This window comes from Diceros bicornis, chromosome 6 (assembly GCF_020826845.1).
Source record: "Diceros bicornis minor isolate mBicDic1 chromosome 6, mDicBic1.mat.cur, whole genome shotgun sequence".
NCBI classification, from domain to species: domain Eukaryota; kingdom Metazoa; phylum Chordata; class Mammalia; order Perissodactyla; family Rhinocerotidae; genus Diceros; species Diceros bicornis.
In genome coordinates, this window is record NC_080745.1 from 85,071,964 (window position 1) to 85,085,049 (window position 13,086).

At 67.8% G+C, this 13,086-nt stretch overlaps 1 protein-coding gene across 1 annotated transcript in view; it reads right to left on the reverse strand.

The window, feature by feature from the left end:
- Nucleotides 1–13,086, reverse strand: part of LOC131407628 (deleted in malignant brain tumors 1 protein-like) — an 82,498-nt gene that overhangs the window by 53,377 nt on the left and 16,035 nt on the right. Inside the window, 10 exon segments of the mRNA XM_058544386.1 lie at nt 170–405; nt 619–660; nt 930–1,153; nt 1,521–1,837; nt 2,233–2,908; nt 5,571–5,927; nt 8,644–8,988; nt 11,651–12,084; nt 12,330–12,462; nt 12,779–12,820. Coding sequence (XP_058400369.1) covers nt 170–405; nt 619–660; nt 930–1,153; nt 1,521–1,837; nt 2,233–2,908; nt 5,571–5,927; nt 8,644–8,988; nt 11,651–12,084; nt 12,330–12,462; nt 12,779–12,820 — 2,806 coding nt within the window.

Here is a 13,086-nt window from a genome sequence, read left to right on the forward strand (position 1 = left end):
GGAGCAGAGACACGCTATTCTGCCCAGGGCTAAGGATGCCCGGACGGAGGGAAGCAACCCTGGAGCCCCGACGGAGGTGAGCAGGAACGGGACCCCGACCCCCACTGGACACACTGGGCACCCCCAGGGTGGAGCTCCGTGGGGACCGCTGGCAGGCCCAGACCATCACCCTGTGGGGAGCTTGTTGGCCCCTGCGTGGTCCTGCCTGGGCTCTCCCACGTCCCAGCAGAGGATGGGACCTGGGCCCGACACGGGCGGTCCAGGCACTCTCCCGCCCTCCACCCGGGACAGCGGCCCGTCGCCTGGGAGCCAGGAGCCAGGTCCCGGCAGGACCCGCGAGGACTCCAGGGCGGACGCTGAGCCCCTGGAGGAGGCCCTTAGCTCAGCGTCTGGGCCAGCATCCCGCTGGAGACAGGCGGCCAGCCCCCCAGGATCAGACCTAGGACTTGTTCTCCAGGGACTCCTCCCTCTGCCCCACCCCACCCCTCCCCGCCCCGCCCACAGGGACAAGGAGCAAGGAAGGGCCCACCCCGAGCCTCCTCCTATCACTTTCGGACCCAAGATGGATCCAGAAGCAGAGAGTGGGCCCCAGGGAGCGTGGGCCCCAGGAATCTTTACCTGTCGCGGGCGCCACACCTGGGCTCGTGTTGGGCCCGGCGGCTGGAAGTGCAACAAAGGGAAGGCAGAGTTAGACGTCAGGGAGAGAAGGGTTGGAAGAAGGCTTTTGGCGGCACCACGACAGCGCTTCCACACGTGGATCCCGCCCCTTGCTCCCCGTGTGTGCTGCACCAGCCTCCTGCTCAGCTGCCTCCCTGGGGACGAAGGCCCTGCCGGAGATCAGCCTGCTCCCGCCACCTCTCTGAGCCCGGCCCGCCCTCTCGTCCCTTGGAAAATCTTTGCCACCTCCCTCCTCTGAGCCACGGACTCACTGGCCCGTCCCAGGGGATGCCCAGACGCCGCGGCTCGCACAGAAAAGGCAGGCGCCGCCGGGCAGAGTGGACCAGGAGCCGATCGGGTCTCCCGGTCCCCGGAGCCCCACAATCACTCATTCCCCTCCCGTCCCCTGGGCACCGTCTCTGCCAGTCGTGGATGCGGAGGTGACCCTGCTGAACCTGAGGGTGCTGCAAGGAGTGAGGGATGGAGGGAATCCGGCCTGCTCCCAGAGCCCGTCAACAGAAGGTCGGTGGCGATCCACCTCCATCCTCCCACAAAAGTCTCCCCGGCCTGGACCGGGCCAGGGCAAAGGTCAGGGAACGCGCGGCCCGTTGGCTGAGTTTCTGGGGACGCTGTCAATGCGCCCCGTGAAAGCTCACACTGACGTCAGGACGGGAAGACGCAAGCCTCGGGACTCCCAGGACTAGTTAGGAAGCGCGTGGCGTGCCGCGTGTCTCGGTGACAGAGGGCGAGAATGAGGCGACCCGTAGGTTCCGCACAGAGCAGCGGTTGGCCCGGAGTGAGGAGACAAGGGAGGGGGGGACAGGGAGCAGAGGGACTTCCCGAGGAAGTCGCCGGGTACTTACACGGCAGGAGTGTGGACCGGGCCCGCACGTCTGCGAGAAAGAGAAGGAAAGTCGGACCCAAAGCGCGCAGGGGCCCCAGCTGGTCTCCGAGGTGGAAGAGGCGCAGGGGCTCACGCCGAGCTGAGGCTGCTGGCGCGCCCGCTGCGCGCACACCGCCCCCCAGCGCCGCGAACCTGCGGGTCCTCCGGGAGCTCCGCCCTCTATCCCACCGCCAGTGCCTGCCTGCCTGGCTGGGCCTGGGGGCTTCCTCCTCTCCGGAATAGGACGGCCCCTTGGCACGCCCGGGACAGGCCGCCACGGCCACCGCCTCAACTCCCCTGCGTGGCAACAGCAAGGAGGGGTCCCAGCAGTTCCGGAGGAAGAGCCCATTCCGGCGGCCCCGGGGCAGGGAGTCTTAGACTAATCGGGCCGCCCCCGAGACCCTGCTGGGGATGGAGCTCCAGCCCCAGCGGCCTCGCTGGCTCATCAGCATTCCGGGCTTCAGCGACCCGCCACTGCCCACAGCCCGGCGGCCCCCTTCCCCACTGCTCTTCTCGCCCTCCCCAGTTCACGCCGGAGCCTGGACTCCTGTTCTCTGAGTCGGCTGCTGGGAAGACCCAAATGAAGGCACCCGTCGAGGGGTGAGGGTGACCCATTTTCCAACGGCACCCCCAAAAGCGGTGCGCTTAGAAGAAAGCCCCAGAGAAAAGCGGGTGTGGACTGAGCCCTCGACCCTGCTGAGAAGGAGGAGGCCCGTTCTGTCTGGCCGCAGAACGGTGGGCGCTCTCTGCGGCCCACTGTGCCGTCACGGCTCCAAAGCAGTTCTGCTTCCTCGCTGTTGGCCGAAGAGGGGAGGGGAGCTGACCCCGCCGCTCCCCCCCCCACCCCCCGAACCTCGAGCTTTCGCTTTCGGGGCCAGCTGCCCGCGGGCCACCTTGGGAGGCACAGGATCTCTGGGAGGGGCTCGGGTGGGGGCCCCGGGAGGGCGGGAAGTGTGTGTCTGTTCTCAGCAAAGATGGTCCCCCCCTCGCCCGGGAGGGGGTCCGGGGATCTCGGAGGCCCACCTGAGCAGACGACACCGGCATCCTCGTGGTGACCACAGTTGTGGCTGTTCCAGCCGTTGTGGCTGCAGCTCCACAGGTCGGACTCGTGTCCTGAGCAGCCCACGTTGTCCAGGAGAATCGGCCCCGAGCCCTGACTGAAGCGGGCACTTCCTGGGGCCGACGTGGCCCGGCCACAGCCCAGCTGCCTGCACACCACGTCGGCGTCGTTGGTGCCCCAGGCGTCGTCACACACGGTGCCCCACGAGCCTCGGTACAGGACCTCCACCCGGCCCTGACACCGGTCACCTCCGTTCACCAGCCGCACGGCCAAACTCGGTTCGGTCCCTAGGGGGAGCACAAGAACACCTCCTCCGTGTCTCTCCTGAGGTCCCAGGCCAGAGGCGTGTTCCAGACTCTGGGGCCATCGTCATGGCTCAGTTCCCTGGGCAAGCAGTCACCTTGGAACGTGCCCAGGGGTGAATCCGCTTCCCAGGGAAAGGAGCAGAGACACGCTATTCTGCCCAGGGCTAAGGATGCCCGGACGGAGGGAAGCAACCCTGGAGCCCCGACGGAGGTGAGCAGGAACGGGACCCCGACCCCCACTGGACACACTGGGCACCCCCAGGGTGGAGCTCCGTGGGGACCGCTGGCAGGCCCAGACCATCACCCTGTGGGGAGCTTGTTGGCCCCTGCGTGGTCCTGCCTGGGTTCTACCACGTCCCAGCAGAGGATGGGACCTGGGCCCGACACGGGCGGTCCAGGCACTCTCCCGCCCTCCACCCGGGACAGCGGCCCGTCGCCTGGGAGCCAGGAGCCAGGTCCCGGCAGGACCTGCGAGGACTCCAGGGCGGACGCTGAGCCCCTGGAGGAGGCCCTTAGCTCAGCGTCTGGGCCAGCATCCCGCTGGAGACAGGCGGCCAGCCCCCCAGGATCAGACCTAGGACTTGTTCTCCAGGGACTCCTCCCTCTGCCCCACCCCACCCCTCCCCGCCCCGCCCACAGGGACAAGGAGCAAGGAAGGGCCCACCCCGAGCCTCCTCCTATCACTTTCGGACCCAAGATGGATCCAGAAGCAGAGAGTGGGCCCCAGGGAGCGTGGGCCCCAGGAATCTTTACCTGTCGCGGGCGCCACACCTGGGCTCGTGTTGGGCCCGGCGGCTGGAAGTGCAACAAAGGGAAGGCAGAGTTAGACGTCAGGGAGAGAAGGGTTGGAAGAAGGCTTTTGGCGGCACCACGACAGCGCTTCCACACGTGGATCCCGCCCCTTGCTCCCCGTGTGTGCTGCACCAGCCTCCTGCTCAGCTGCCTCCCTGGGGACGAAGGCCCTGCGGGAGATCAGCCTGCTCCCGCCACCTCTCTGAGCCCGGCCCGCCCTCTCGTCCCTTGGAAAATCTTTGCCACCTCCCTCCTCTGAGCCACGGACTCACTGGCCCGTCCCAGGGGATGCCCAGACGCCGCGGCTCGCACAGAAAAGGCAGGCGCCGCCGGGCAGAGTGGACCAGGAGCCGATCGGGTCTCCCGGTCCCCGGAGCCCCACAATCACTCATTCCCCTCCCGTCCCCTGGGCACCGTCTCTGCCAGTCGTGGATGCGGAGGTGACCCTGCTGAACCTGAGGGTGCTGCAAGGAGTGAGGGATGGAGGGAATCCGGCCTGCTCCCAGAGCCCGTCAACAGAAGGTCGGTGGCGATCCACCTCCATCCTCCCACAAAAGTCTCCCCGGCCTGGACCGGGCCAGGGCAAAGGTCAGGGAACGCGCGGCCCGTTGGCTGAGTTTCTGGGGGACGCTGTCAATGCGCCCCGTGAAAGCTCACACTGACGTCAGGACGGGAAGACGCAAGCCTCGGGACTCCCAGGACTGTTAGGAAGCGCGTGGCGTGCCGCGTGTCTCGGTGACAGAGGGCGAGAATGAGGCGACCCGTAGGTTCCGCACAGAGCAGCGGTTGGCCCGGAGTGAGGAGACAAGGGAGGGGGGGACAGGGAGCAGAGGGACTTCCCGAGGAAGTCGCCGGGTACTTACACGGCAGGAGTGTGGACCGGGCCCGCACGTCTGCGAGAAAGAGAAGGAAAGTCGGACCCAAAGCGCGCAGGGGCCCCAGCTGGTCTCCGAGGTGGAAGAGGCGCAGGGGCTCACGCCGAGCTGAGGCTGCTGGCGCGCCCGCTGCGCGCACACCGCCCCCCAGCGCCGCGAACCTGCGGGTCCTCCGGGAGCTCCGCCCTCTATCCCACCGCCAGTGCCTGCCTGCCTGGCTGGGCCTGGGGGCTTCCTCCTCTCCGGAATAGGACGGCCCCTTGGCACGCCCGGGACAGGCCGCCACGGCCACCGCCTCAACTCCCCTGCGTGGCAACAGCAAGGAGGGGTCCCAGCAGTTCCGGAGGAAGAGCCCATTCCGGCGGCCCCGGGGCAGGGAGTCTTAGACTAATCGGGCCGCCCCCGAGACCCTGCTGGGGATGGAGCTCCAGCCCCAGCGGCCTCGCTGGCTCATCAGCATTCCGGGCTTCAGCGACCCGCCACTGCCCACAGCCCGGCGGCCCCCTTCCCCACTGCTCTTCTCGCCCTCCCCAGTTCACGCCGGAGCCTGGACTCCTGTTCTCTGAGTCGGCTGCTGGGAAGACCCAAATGAAGGCACCCGTCGAGGGGTGAGGGTGACCCATTTTCCAACGGCACCCCCAAAAGCGGTGCGCTTAGAAGAAAGCCCCAGAGAAAAGCGGGTGTGGACTGAGCCCTCGACCCTGCTGAGAAGGAGGAGGCCCGTTCTGTCTGGCCGCAGAACGGTGGGCGCTCTCTGCGGCCCACTGTGCCGTCACGGCTCCAAAGCAGTTCTGCTTCCTCGCTGTTGGCCGAAGAGGGGAGGGGAGCTGACCCCGCCGCTCCCCCCCCCACCCCCCGAACCTCGAGCTTTCGCTTTCGGGGCCAGCTGCCCGCGGGCCACCTTGGGAGGCACAGGATCTCTGGGAGGGGCTCGGGTGGGGGCCCCGGGAGGGCGGGAAGTGTGTGTCTGTTCTCAGCAAAGATGGTCCCCCCCTCGCCCGGGAGGGGGTCCGGGGATCTCGGAGGCCCACCTGAGCAGACGACACCGGCATCCTCGTGGTGACCACAGTTGTGGCTGTTCCAGCCGTTGTGGCTGCAGCTCCACAGGTCGGACTCGTGTCCTGAGCAGCCCACGTTGTCCAGGAGAATCGGCCCCGAGCCCTGACTGAAGCGGGCACTTCCTGGGGCCGACGTGGCCCGGCCACAGCCCAGCTGCCTGCACACCACGTCGGCGTCGTTGGTGCCCCAGGCGTCGTCACACACGGTGCCCCACGAGCCTCGGTACAGGACCTCCACCCGGCCCTGACACCGGTCACCTCCGTTCACCAGCCGCACGGCCAAACTCGGTTCGGTCCCTAGGGGGAGCACAAGAACACCTCCTCCGTGTCTCTCCTGAGGTCCCAGGCCAGAGGCGTGTTCCAGACTCTGGGGCCATCGTCATGGCTCAGTTCCCTGGGCAAGCAGTCACCTTGGAACGTGCCCAGGGGTGAATCCGCTTCCCAGGGAAAGGAGCAGAGACACGCTATTCTGCCCAGGGCTAAGGATGCCCGGACGGAGGGAAGCAACCCTGGAGCCCCGACGGAGGTGAGCAGGAACGGGACCCCGACCCCCACTGGACACACTGGGCACCCCCAGGGTGGAGCTCCGTGGGGACCGCTGGCAGGCCCAGACCATCACCCTGTGGGGAGCTTGTTGGCCCCTGCGTGGTCCTGCCTGGGTTCTACCACGTCCCAGCAGAGGATGGGACCTGGGCCCGACACGGGCGGTCCAGGCACTCTCCCGCCCTCCACCCGGGACAGCGGCCCGTCGCCTGGGAGCCAGGAGCCAGGTCCCGGCAGGACCCGCGAGGACTCCAGGGCGGACGCTGAGCCCCTGGAGGAGGCCCTTAGCTCAGCGTCTGGGCCAGCATCCCGCTGGAGACAGGCGGCCAGCCCCCCAGGATCAGACCTAGGACTTGTTCTCCAGGGACTCCTCCCTCTGCCCCACCCCACCCCTCCCCGCCCCGCCCACAGGGACAAGGAGCAAGGAAGGGCCCACCCCGAGCCTCCTCCTATCACTTTCGGACCCAAGATGGATCCAGAAGCAGAGAGTGGGCCCCAGGGAGCGTGGGCCCCAGGAATCTTTACCTGTCGCGGGCGCCACACCTGGGCTCGTGTTGGGCCCGGCGGCTGGAAGTGCAACAAAGGGAAGGCAGAGTTAGACGTCAGGGAGAGAAGGGTTGGAAGAAGGCTTTTGGCGGCACCACGACAGCGCTTCCACACGTGGATCCCGCCCCTTGCTCCCCGTGTGTGCTGCACCAGCCTCCTGCTCAGCTGCCTCCCTGGGGACGAAGGCCCTGCCGGAGATCAGCCTGCTCCCGCCACCTCTCTGAGCCCGGCCCGCCCTCTCGTCCCTTGGAAAATCTTTGCCACCTCCCTCCTCTGAGCCACGGACTCACTGGCCCGTCCCAGGGGATGCCCAGACGCCGCGGCTCGCACAGAAAAGGCAGGCGCCGCCGGGCAGAGTGGACCAGGAGCCGATCGGGTCTCCCGGTCCCCGGAGCCCCACAATCACTCATTCCCCTCCCGTCCCCTGGGCACCGTCTCTGCCAGTCGTGGATGCGGAGGTGACCCTGCTGAACCTGAGGGTGCTGCAAGGAGTGAGGGATGGAGGGAATCCGGCCTGCTCCCAGAGCCCGTCAACAGAAGGTCGGTGGCGATCCACCTCCATCCTCCCACAAAAGTCTCCCCGGCCTGGACCGGGCCAGGGCAAAGGTCAGGGAACGCGCGGCCCGTTGGCTGAGTTTCTGGGGACGCTGTCAATGCGCCCCGTGAAAGCTCACACTGACGTCAGGACGGGAAGACGCAAGCCTCGGGACTCCCAGGACTAGTTAGGAAGCGCGTGGCGTGCCGCGTGTCTCGGTGACAGAGGGCGAGAATGAGGCGACCCGTAGGTTCCGCACAGAGCAGCGGTTGGCCCGGAGTGAGGAGACAAGGGAGGGGGGGACAGGGAGCAGAGGGACTTCCCGAGGAAGTCGCCGGGTACTTACACGGCAGGAGTGTGGACCGGGCCCGCACGTCTGCGAGAAAGAGAAGGAAAGTCGGACCCAAAGCGCGCAGGGGCCCCAGCTGGTCTCCGAGGTGGAAGAGGCGCAGGGGCTCACGCCGAGCTGAGGCTGCTGGCGCGCCCGCTGCGCGCACACCGCCCCCCAGCGCCGCGAACCTGCGGGTCCTCCGGGAGCTCCGCCCTCTATCCCACCGCCAGTGCCTGCCTGCCTGGCTGGGCCTGGGGGCTTCCTCCTCTCCGGAATAGGACGGCCCCTTGGCACGCCCGGGACAGGCCGCCACGGCCACCGCCTCAACTCCCCTGCGTGGCAACAGCAAGGAGGGGTCCCAGCAGTTCCGGAGGAAGAGCCCATTCCGGCGGCCCCGGGGCAGGGAGTCTTAGACTAATCGGGCCGCCCCCGAGACCCTGCTGGGGATGGAGCTCCAGCCCCAGCGGCCTCGCTGGCTCATCAGCATTCCGGGCTTCAGCGACCCGCCACTGCCCACAGCCCGGCGGCCCCCTTCCCCACTGCTCTTCTCGCCCTCCCCAGTTCACGCCGGAGCCTGGACTCCTGTTCTCTGAGTCGGCTGCTGGGAAGACCCAAATGAAGGCACCCGTCGAGGGGTGAGGGTGACCCATTTTCCAACGGCACCCCCAAAAGCGGTGCGCTTAGAAGAAAGCCCCAGAGAAAAGCGGGTGTGGACTGAGCCCTCGACCCTGCTGAGAAGGAGGAGGCCCGTTCTGTCTGGCCGCAGAACGGTGGGCGCTCTCTGCGGCCCACTGTGCCGTCACGGCTCCAAAGCAGTTCTGCTTCCTCGCTGTTGGCCGAAGAGGGGAGGGGAGCTGACCCCGCCGCTCCCCCCCCCACCCCCCGAACCTCGAGCTTTCGCTTTCGGGGCCAGCTGCCCGCGGGCCACCTTGGGAGGCACAGGATCTCTGGGAGGGGCTCGGGTGGGGGCCCCGGGAGGGCGGGAAGTGTGTGTCTGTTCTCAGCAAAGATGGTCCCCCCCTCGCCCGGGAGGGGGTCCGGGGATCTCGGAGGCCCACCTGAGCAGACGACACCGGCATCCTCGTGGTGACCACAGTTGTGGCTGTTCCAGCCGTTGTGGCTGCAGCTCCACAGGTCGGACTCGTGTCCTGAGCAGCCCACGTTGTCCAGGAGAATCGGCCCCGAGCCCTGACTGAAGCGGGCACTTCCTGGGGCCGACGTGGCCCGGCCACAGCCCAGCTGCCTGCACACCACGTCGGCGTCGTTGGTGCCCCAGGCGTCGTCACACACGGTGCCCCACGAGCCTCGGTACAGGACCTCCACCCGGCCCTGACACCGGTCACCTCCGTTCACCAGCCGCACGGCCAAACTCGGTTCGGTCCCTAGGGGGAGCACAAGAACACCTCCTCCGTGTCTCTCCTGAGGTCCCAGGCCAGAGGCGTGTTCCAGACTCTGGGGCCATCGTCATGGCTCAGTTCCCTGGGCAAGCAGTCACCTTGGAACGTGCCCAGGGGTGAATCCGCTTCCCAGGGAAAGGAGCAGAGACACGCTATTCTGCCCAGGGCTAAGGATGCCCGGACGGAGGGAAGCAACCCTGGAGCCCCGACGGAGGTGAGCAGGAACGGGACCCCGACCCCCACTGGACACACTGGGCACCCCCAGGGTGGAGCTCCGTGGGGACCGCTGGCAGGCCCAGACCATCACCCTGTGGGGAGCTTGTTGGCCCCTGCGTGGTCCTGCCTGGGTTCTACCACGTCCCAGCAGAGGATGGGACCTGGGCCCGACACGGGCGGTCCAGGCACTCTCCCGCCCTCCACCCGGGACAGCGGCCCGTCGCCTGGGAGCCAGGAGCCAGGTCCCGGCAGGACCTGCGAGGACTCCAGGGCGGACGCTGAGCCCCTGGAGGAGGCCCTTAGCTCAGCGTCTGGGCCAGCATCCCGCTGGAGACAGGCGGCCAGCCCCCCAGGATCAGACCTAGGACTTGTTCTCCAGGGACTCCTCCCTCTGCCCCACCCCACCCCTCCCCGCCCCGCCCACAGGGACAAGGAGCAAGGAAGGGCCCACCCCGAGCCTCCTCCTATCACTTTCGGACCCAAGATGGATCCAGAAGCAGAGAGTGGGCCCCAGGGAGCGTGGGCCCCAGGAATCTTTACCTGTCGCGGGCGCCACACCTGGGCTCGTGTTGGGCCCGGCGGCTGGAAGTGCAACAAAGGGAAGGCAGAGTTAGACGTCAGGGAGAGAAGGGTTGGAAGAAGGCTTTTGGCGGCACCACGACAGCGCTTCCACACGTGGATCCCGCCCCTTGCTCCCCGTGTGTGCTGCACCAGCCTCCTGCTCAGCTGCCTCCCTGGGGACGAAGGCCCTGCCGGAGATCAGCCTGCTCCCGCCACCTCTCTGAGCCCGGCCCGCCCTCTCGTCCCTTGGAAAATCTTTGCCACCTCCCTCCTCTGAGCCACGGACTCACTGGCCCGTCCCAGGGGATGCCCAGACGCCGCGGCTCGCACAGAAAAGGCAGGCGCCGCCGGGCAGAGTGGACCAGGAGCCGATCGGGTCTCCCGGTCCCCGGAGCCCCACAATCACTCATTCCCCTCCCGTCCCCTGGGCACCGTCTCTGCCAGTCGTGGATGCGGAGGTGACCCTGCTGAACCTGAGGGTGCTGCAAGGAGTGAGGGATGGAGGGAATCCGGCCTGCTCCCAGAGCCCGTCAACAGAAGGTCGGTGGCGATCCACCTCCATCCTCCCACAAAAGTCTCCCCGGCCTGGACCGGGCCAGGGCAAAGGTCAGGGAACGCGCGGCCCGTTGGCTGAGTTTCTGGGGACGCTGTCAATGCGCCCCGTGAAAGCTCACACTGACGTCAGGACGGGAAGACGCAAGCCTCGGGACTCCCAGGACTAGTTAGGAAGCGCGTGGCGTGCCGCGTGTCTCGGTGACAGAGGGCGAGAATGAGGCGACCCGTAGGTTCCGCACAGAGCAGCGGTTGGCCCGGAGTGAGGAGACAAGGGAGGGGGGGACAGGGAGCAGAGGGACTTCCCGAGGAAGTCGCCGGGTACTTACACGGCAGGAGTGTGGACCGGGCCCGCACGTCTGCGAGAAAGAGAAGGAAAGTCGGACCCAAAGCGCGCAGGGGCCCCAGCTGGTCTCCGAGGTGGAAGAGGCGCAGGGGCTCACGCCGAGCTGAGGCTGCTGGCGCGCCCGCTGCGCGCACACCGCCCCCCAGCGCCGCGAACCTGCGGGTCCTCCGGGAGCTCCGCCCTCTATCCCACCGCCAGTGCCTGCCTGCCTGGCTGGGCCTGGGGGCTTCCTCCTCTCCGGAATAGGACGGCCCCTTGGCACGCCCGGGACAGGCCGCCACGGCCACCGCCTCAACTCCCCTGCGTGGCAACAGCAAGGAGGGGTCCCAGCAGTTCCGGAGGAAGAGCCCATTCCGGCGGCCCCGGGGCAGGGAGTCTTAGACTAATCGGGCCGCCCCCGAGACCCTGCTGGGGATGGAGCTCCAGCCCCAGCGGCCTCGCTGGCTCATCAGCATTCCGGGCTTCAGCGACCCGCCACTGCCCACAGCCCGGCGGCCCCCTTCCCCACTGCTCTTCTCGCCCTCCCCAGTTCACGCCGGAGCCTGGACTCCTGTTCTCTGAGTCGGCTGCTGGGAAGACCCAAATGAAGGCACCCGTCGAGGGGTGAGGGTGACCCATTTTCCAACGGCACCCCCAAAAGCGGTGCGCTTAGAAGAAAGCCCCAGAGAAAAGCGGGTGTGGACTGAGCCCTCGACCCTGCTGAGAAGGAGGAGGCCCGTTCTGTCTGGCCGCAGAACGGTGGGCGCTCTCTGCGGCCCACTGTGCCGTCACGGCTCCAAAGCAGTTCTGCTTCCTCGCTGTTGGCCGAAGAGGGGAGGGGAGCTGACCCCGCCGCTCCCCCCCCCACCCCCCGAACCTCGAGCTTTCGCTTTCGGGGCCAGCTGCCCGCGGGCCACCTTGGGAGGCACAGGATCTCTGGGAGGGGCTCGGGTGGGGGCCCCGGGAGGGCGGGAAGTGTGTGTCTGTTCTCAGCAAAGATGGTCCCCCCCTCGCCCGGGAGGGGGTCCGGGGATCTCGGAGGCCCACCTGAGCAGACGACACCGGCATCCTCGTGGTGACCACAGTTGTGGCTGTTCCAGCCGTTGTGGCTGCAGCTCCACAGGTCGGACTCGTGTCCTGAGCAGCCCACGTTGTCCAGGAGAATCGGCCCCGAGCCCTGACTGAAGCGGGCACTTCCTGGGGCCGACGTGGCCCGGCCACAGCCCAGCTGCCTGCACACCACGTCGGCGTCGTTGGTGCCCCAGGCGTCGTCACACACGGTGCCCCACGAGCCTCGGTACAGGACCTCCACCCGGCCCTGACACCGGTCACCTCCGTTCACCAGCCGCACGGCCAAACTCGGTTCGGTCCCTAGGGGGAGCACAAGAACACCTCCTCCGTGTCTCTCCTGAGGTCCCAGGCCAGAGGCGTGTTCCAGACTCTGGGGCCATCGTCATGGCTCAGTTCCCTGGGCAAGCAGTCACCTTGGAACGTGCCCAGGGGTGAATCCGCTTCCCAGGGAAAGGAGCAGAGACACGCTATTCTGCCCAGGGCTAAGGATGCCCGGACGGAGGGAAGCAACCCTGGAGCCCCGACGGAGGTGAGCAGGAACGGGACCCCGACCCCCACTGGACACACTGGGCACCCCCAGGGTGGAGCTCCGTGGGGACCGCTGGCAGGCCCAGACCATCACCCTGTGGGGAGCTTGTTGGCCCCTGCGTGGTCCTGCCTGGGCTCTCCCACGTCCCAGCAGAGGATGGGACCTGGGCCCGACACGGGCGGTCCAGGCACTCTCCCGCCCTCCACCCGGGACAGCGGCCCGTCACCTGGGAGCCAGGAGCCAGGTCCCGGCAGGACCCGCGAGGACTCCAGGGCGGACGCTGAGCCCCTGGAGGAGGCCCTTAGCTCAGCGTCTGGGCCAGCATTCCGCTGGAGACAGGCGGCCAGCCCCCCAGGATCAGACCTAGGACTTGTTCTCCAGGGACTCCTCCCTCTGCCCCACCCCACCCCTCCCCGCCCCGCCCACAGGGACAAGGAGCAAGGAAGGGCCCACCCCGAGCCTCCTCCTATCACTTTCGGACCCAAGATGGATCCAGAAGCAGAGCGTGGGCCCCAGGGAGCGTGGGCCCCAGGAATCTTTACCTGTCGCGGGCGCCACACCTGGGCTCGTGTTGGGCCCGGCGGCTGGAAGTGCAACAAAGGGAAGGCAGAGTTAGACGTCAGGGAGAGAAGGGTTGGAAGAAGGCTTTTGGCGGCACCACGACAGCGCTTCCACACGTGGATCCCGCCCCTTGCTCCCCGTGTGTGCTGCACCAGCCTCCTGCTCAGCTGCCTCCCTGGGGACGAAGGCCCTGCCGGAGATCAGCCTGCTCCCGCCACCTCTCTGAGCCCGGCCCGCCCTCTCGTCCCTTGGAAAATCTTTGCCACCTCCCTCCTCTGAGCCACGGACT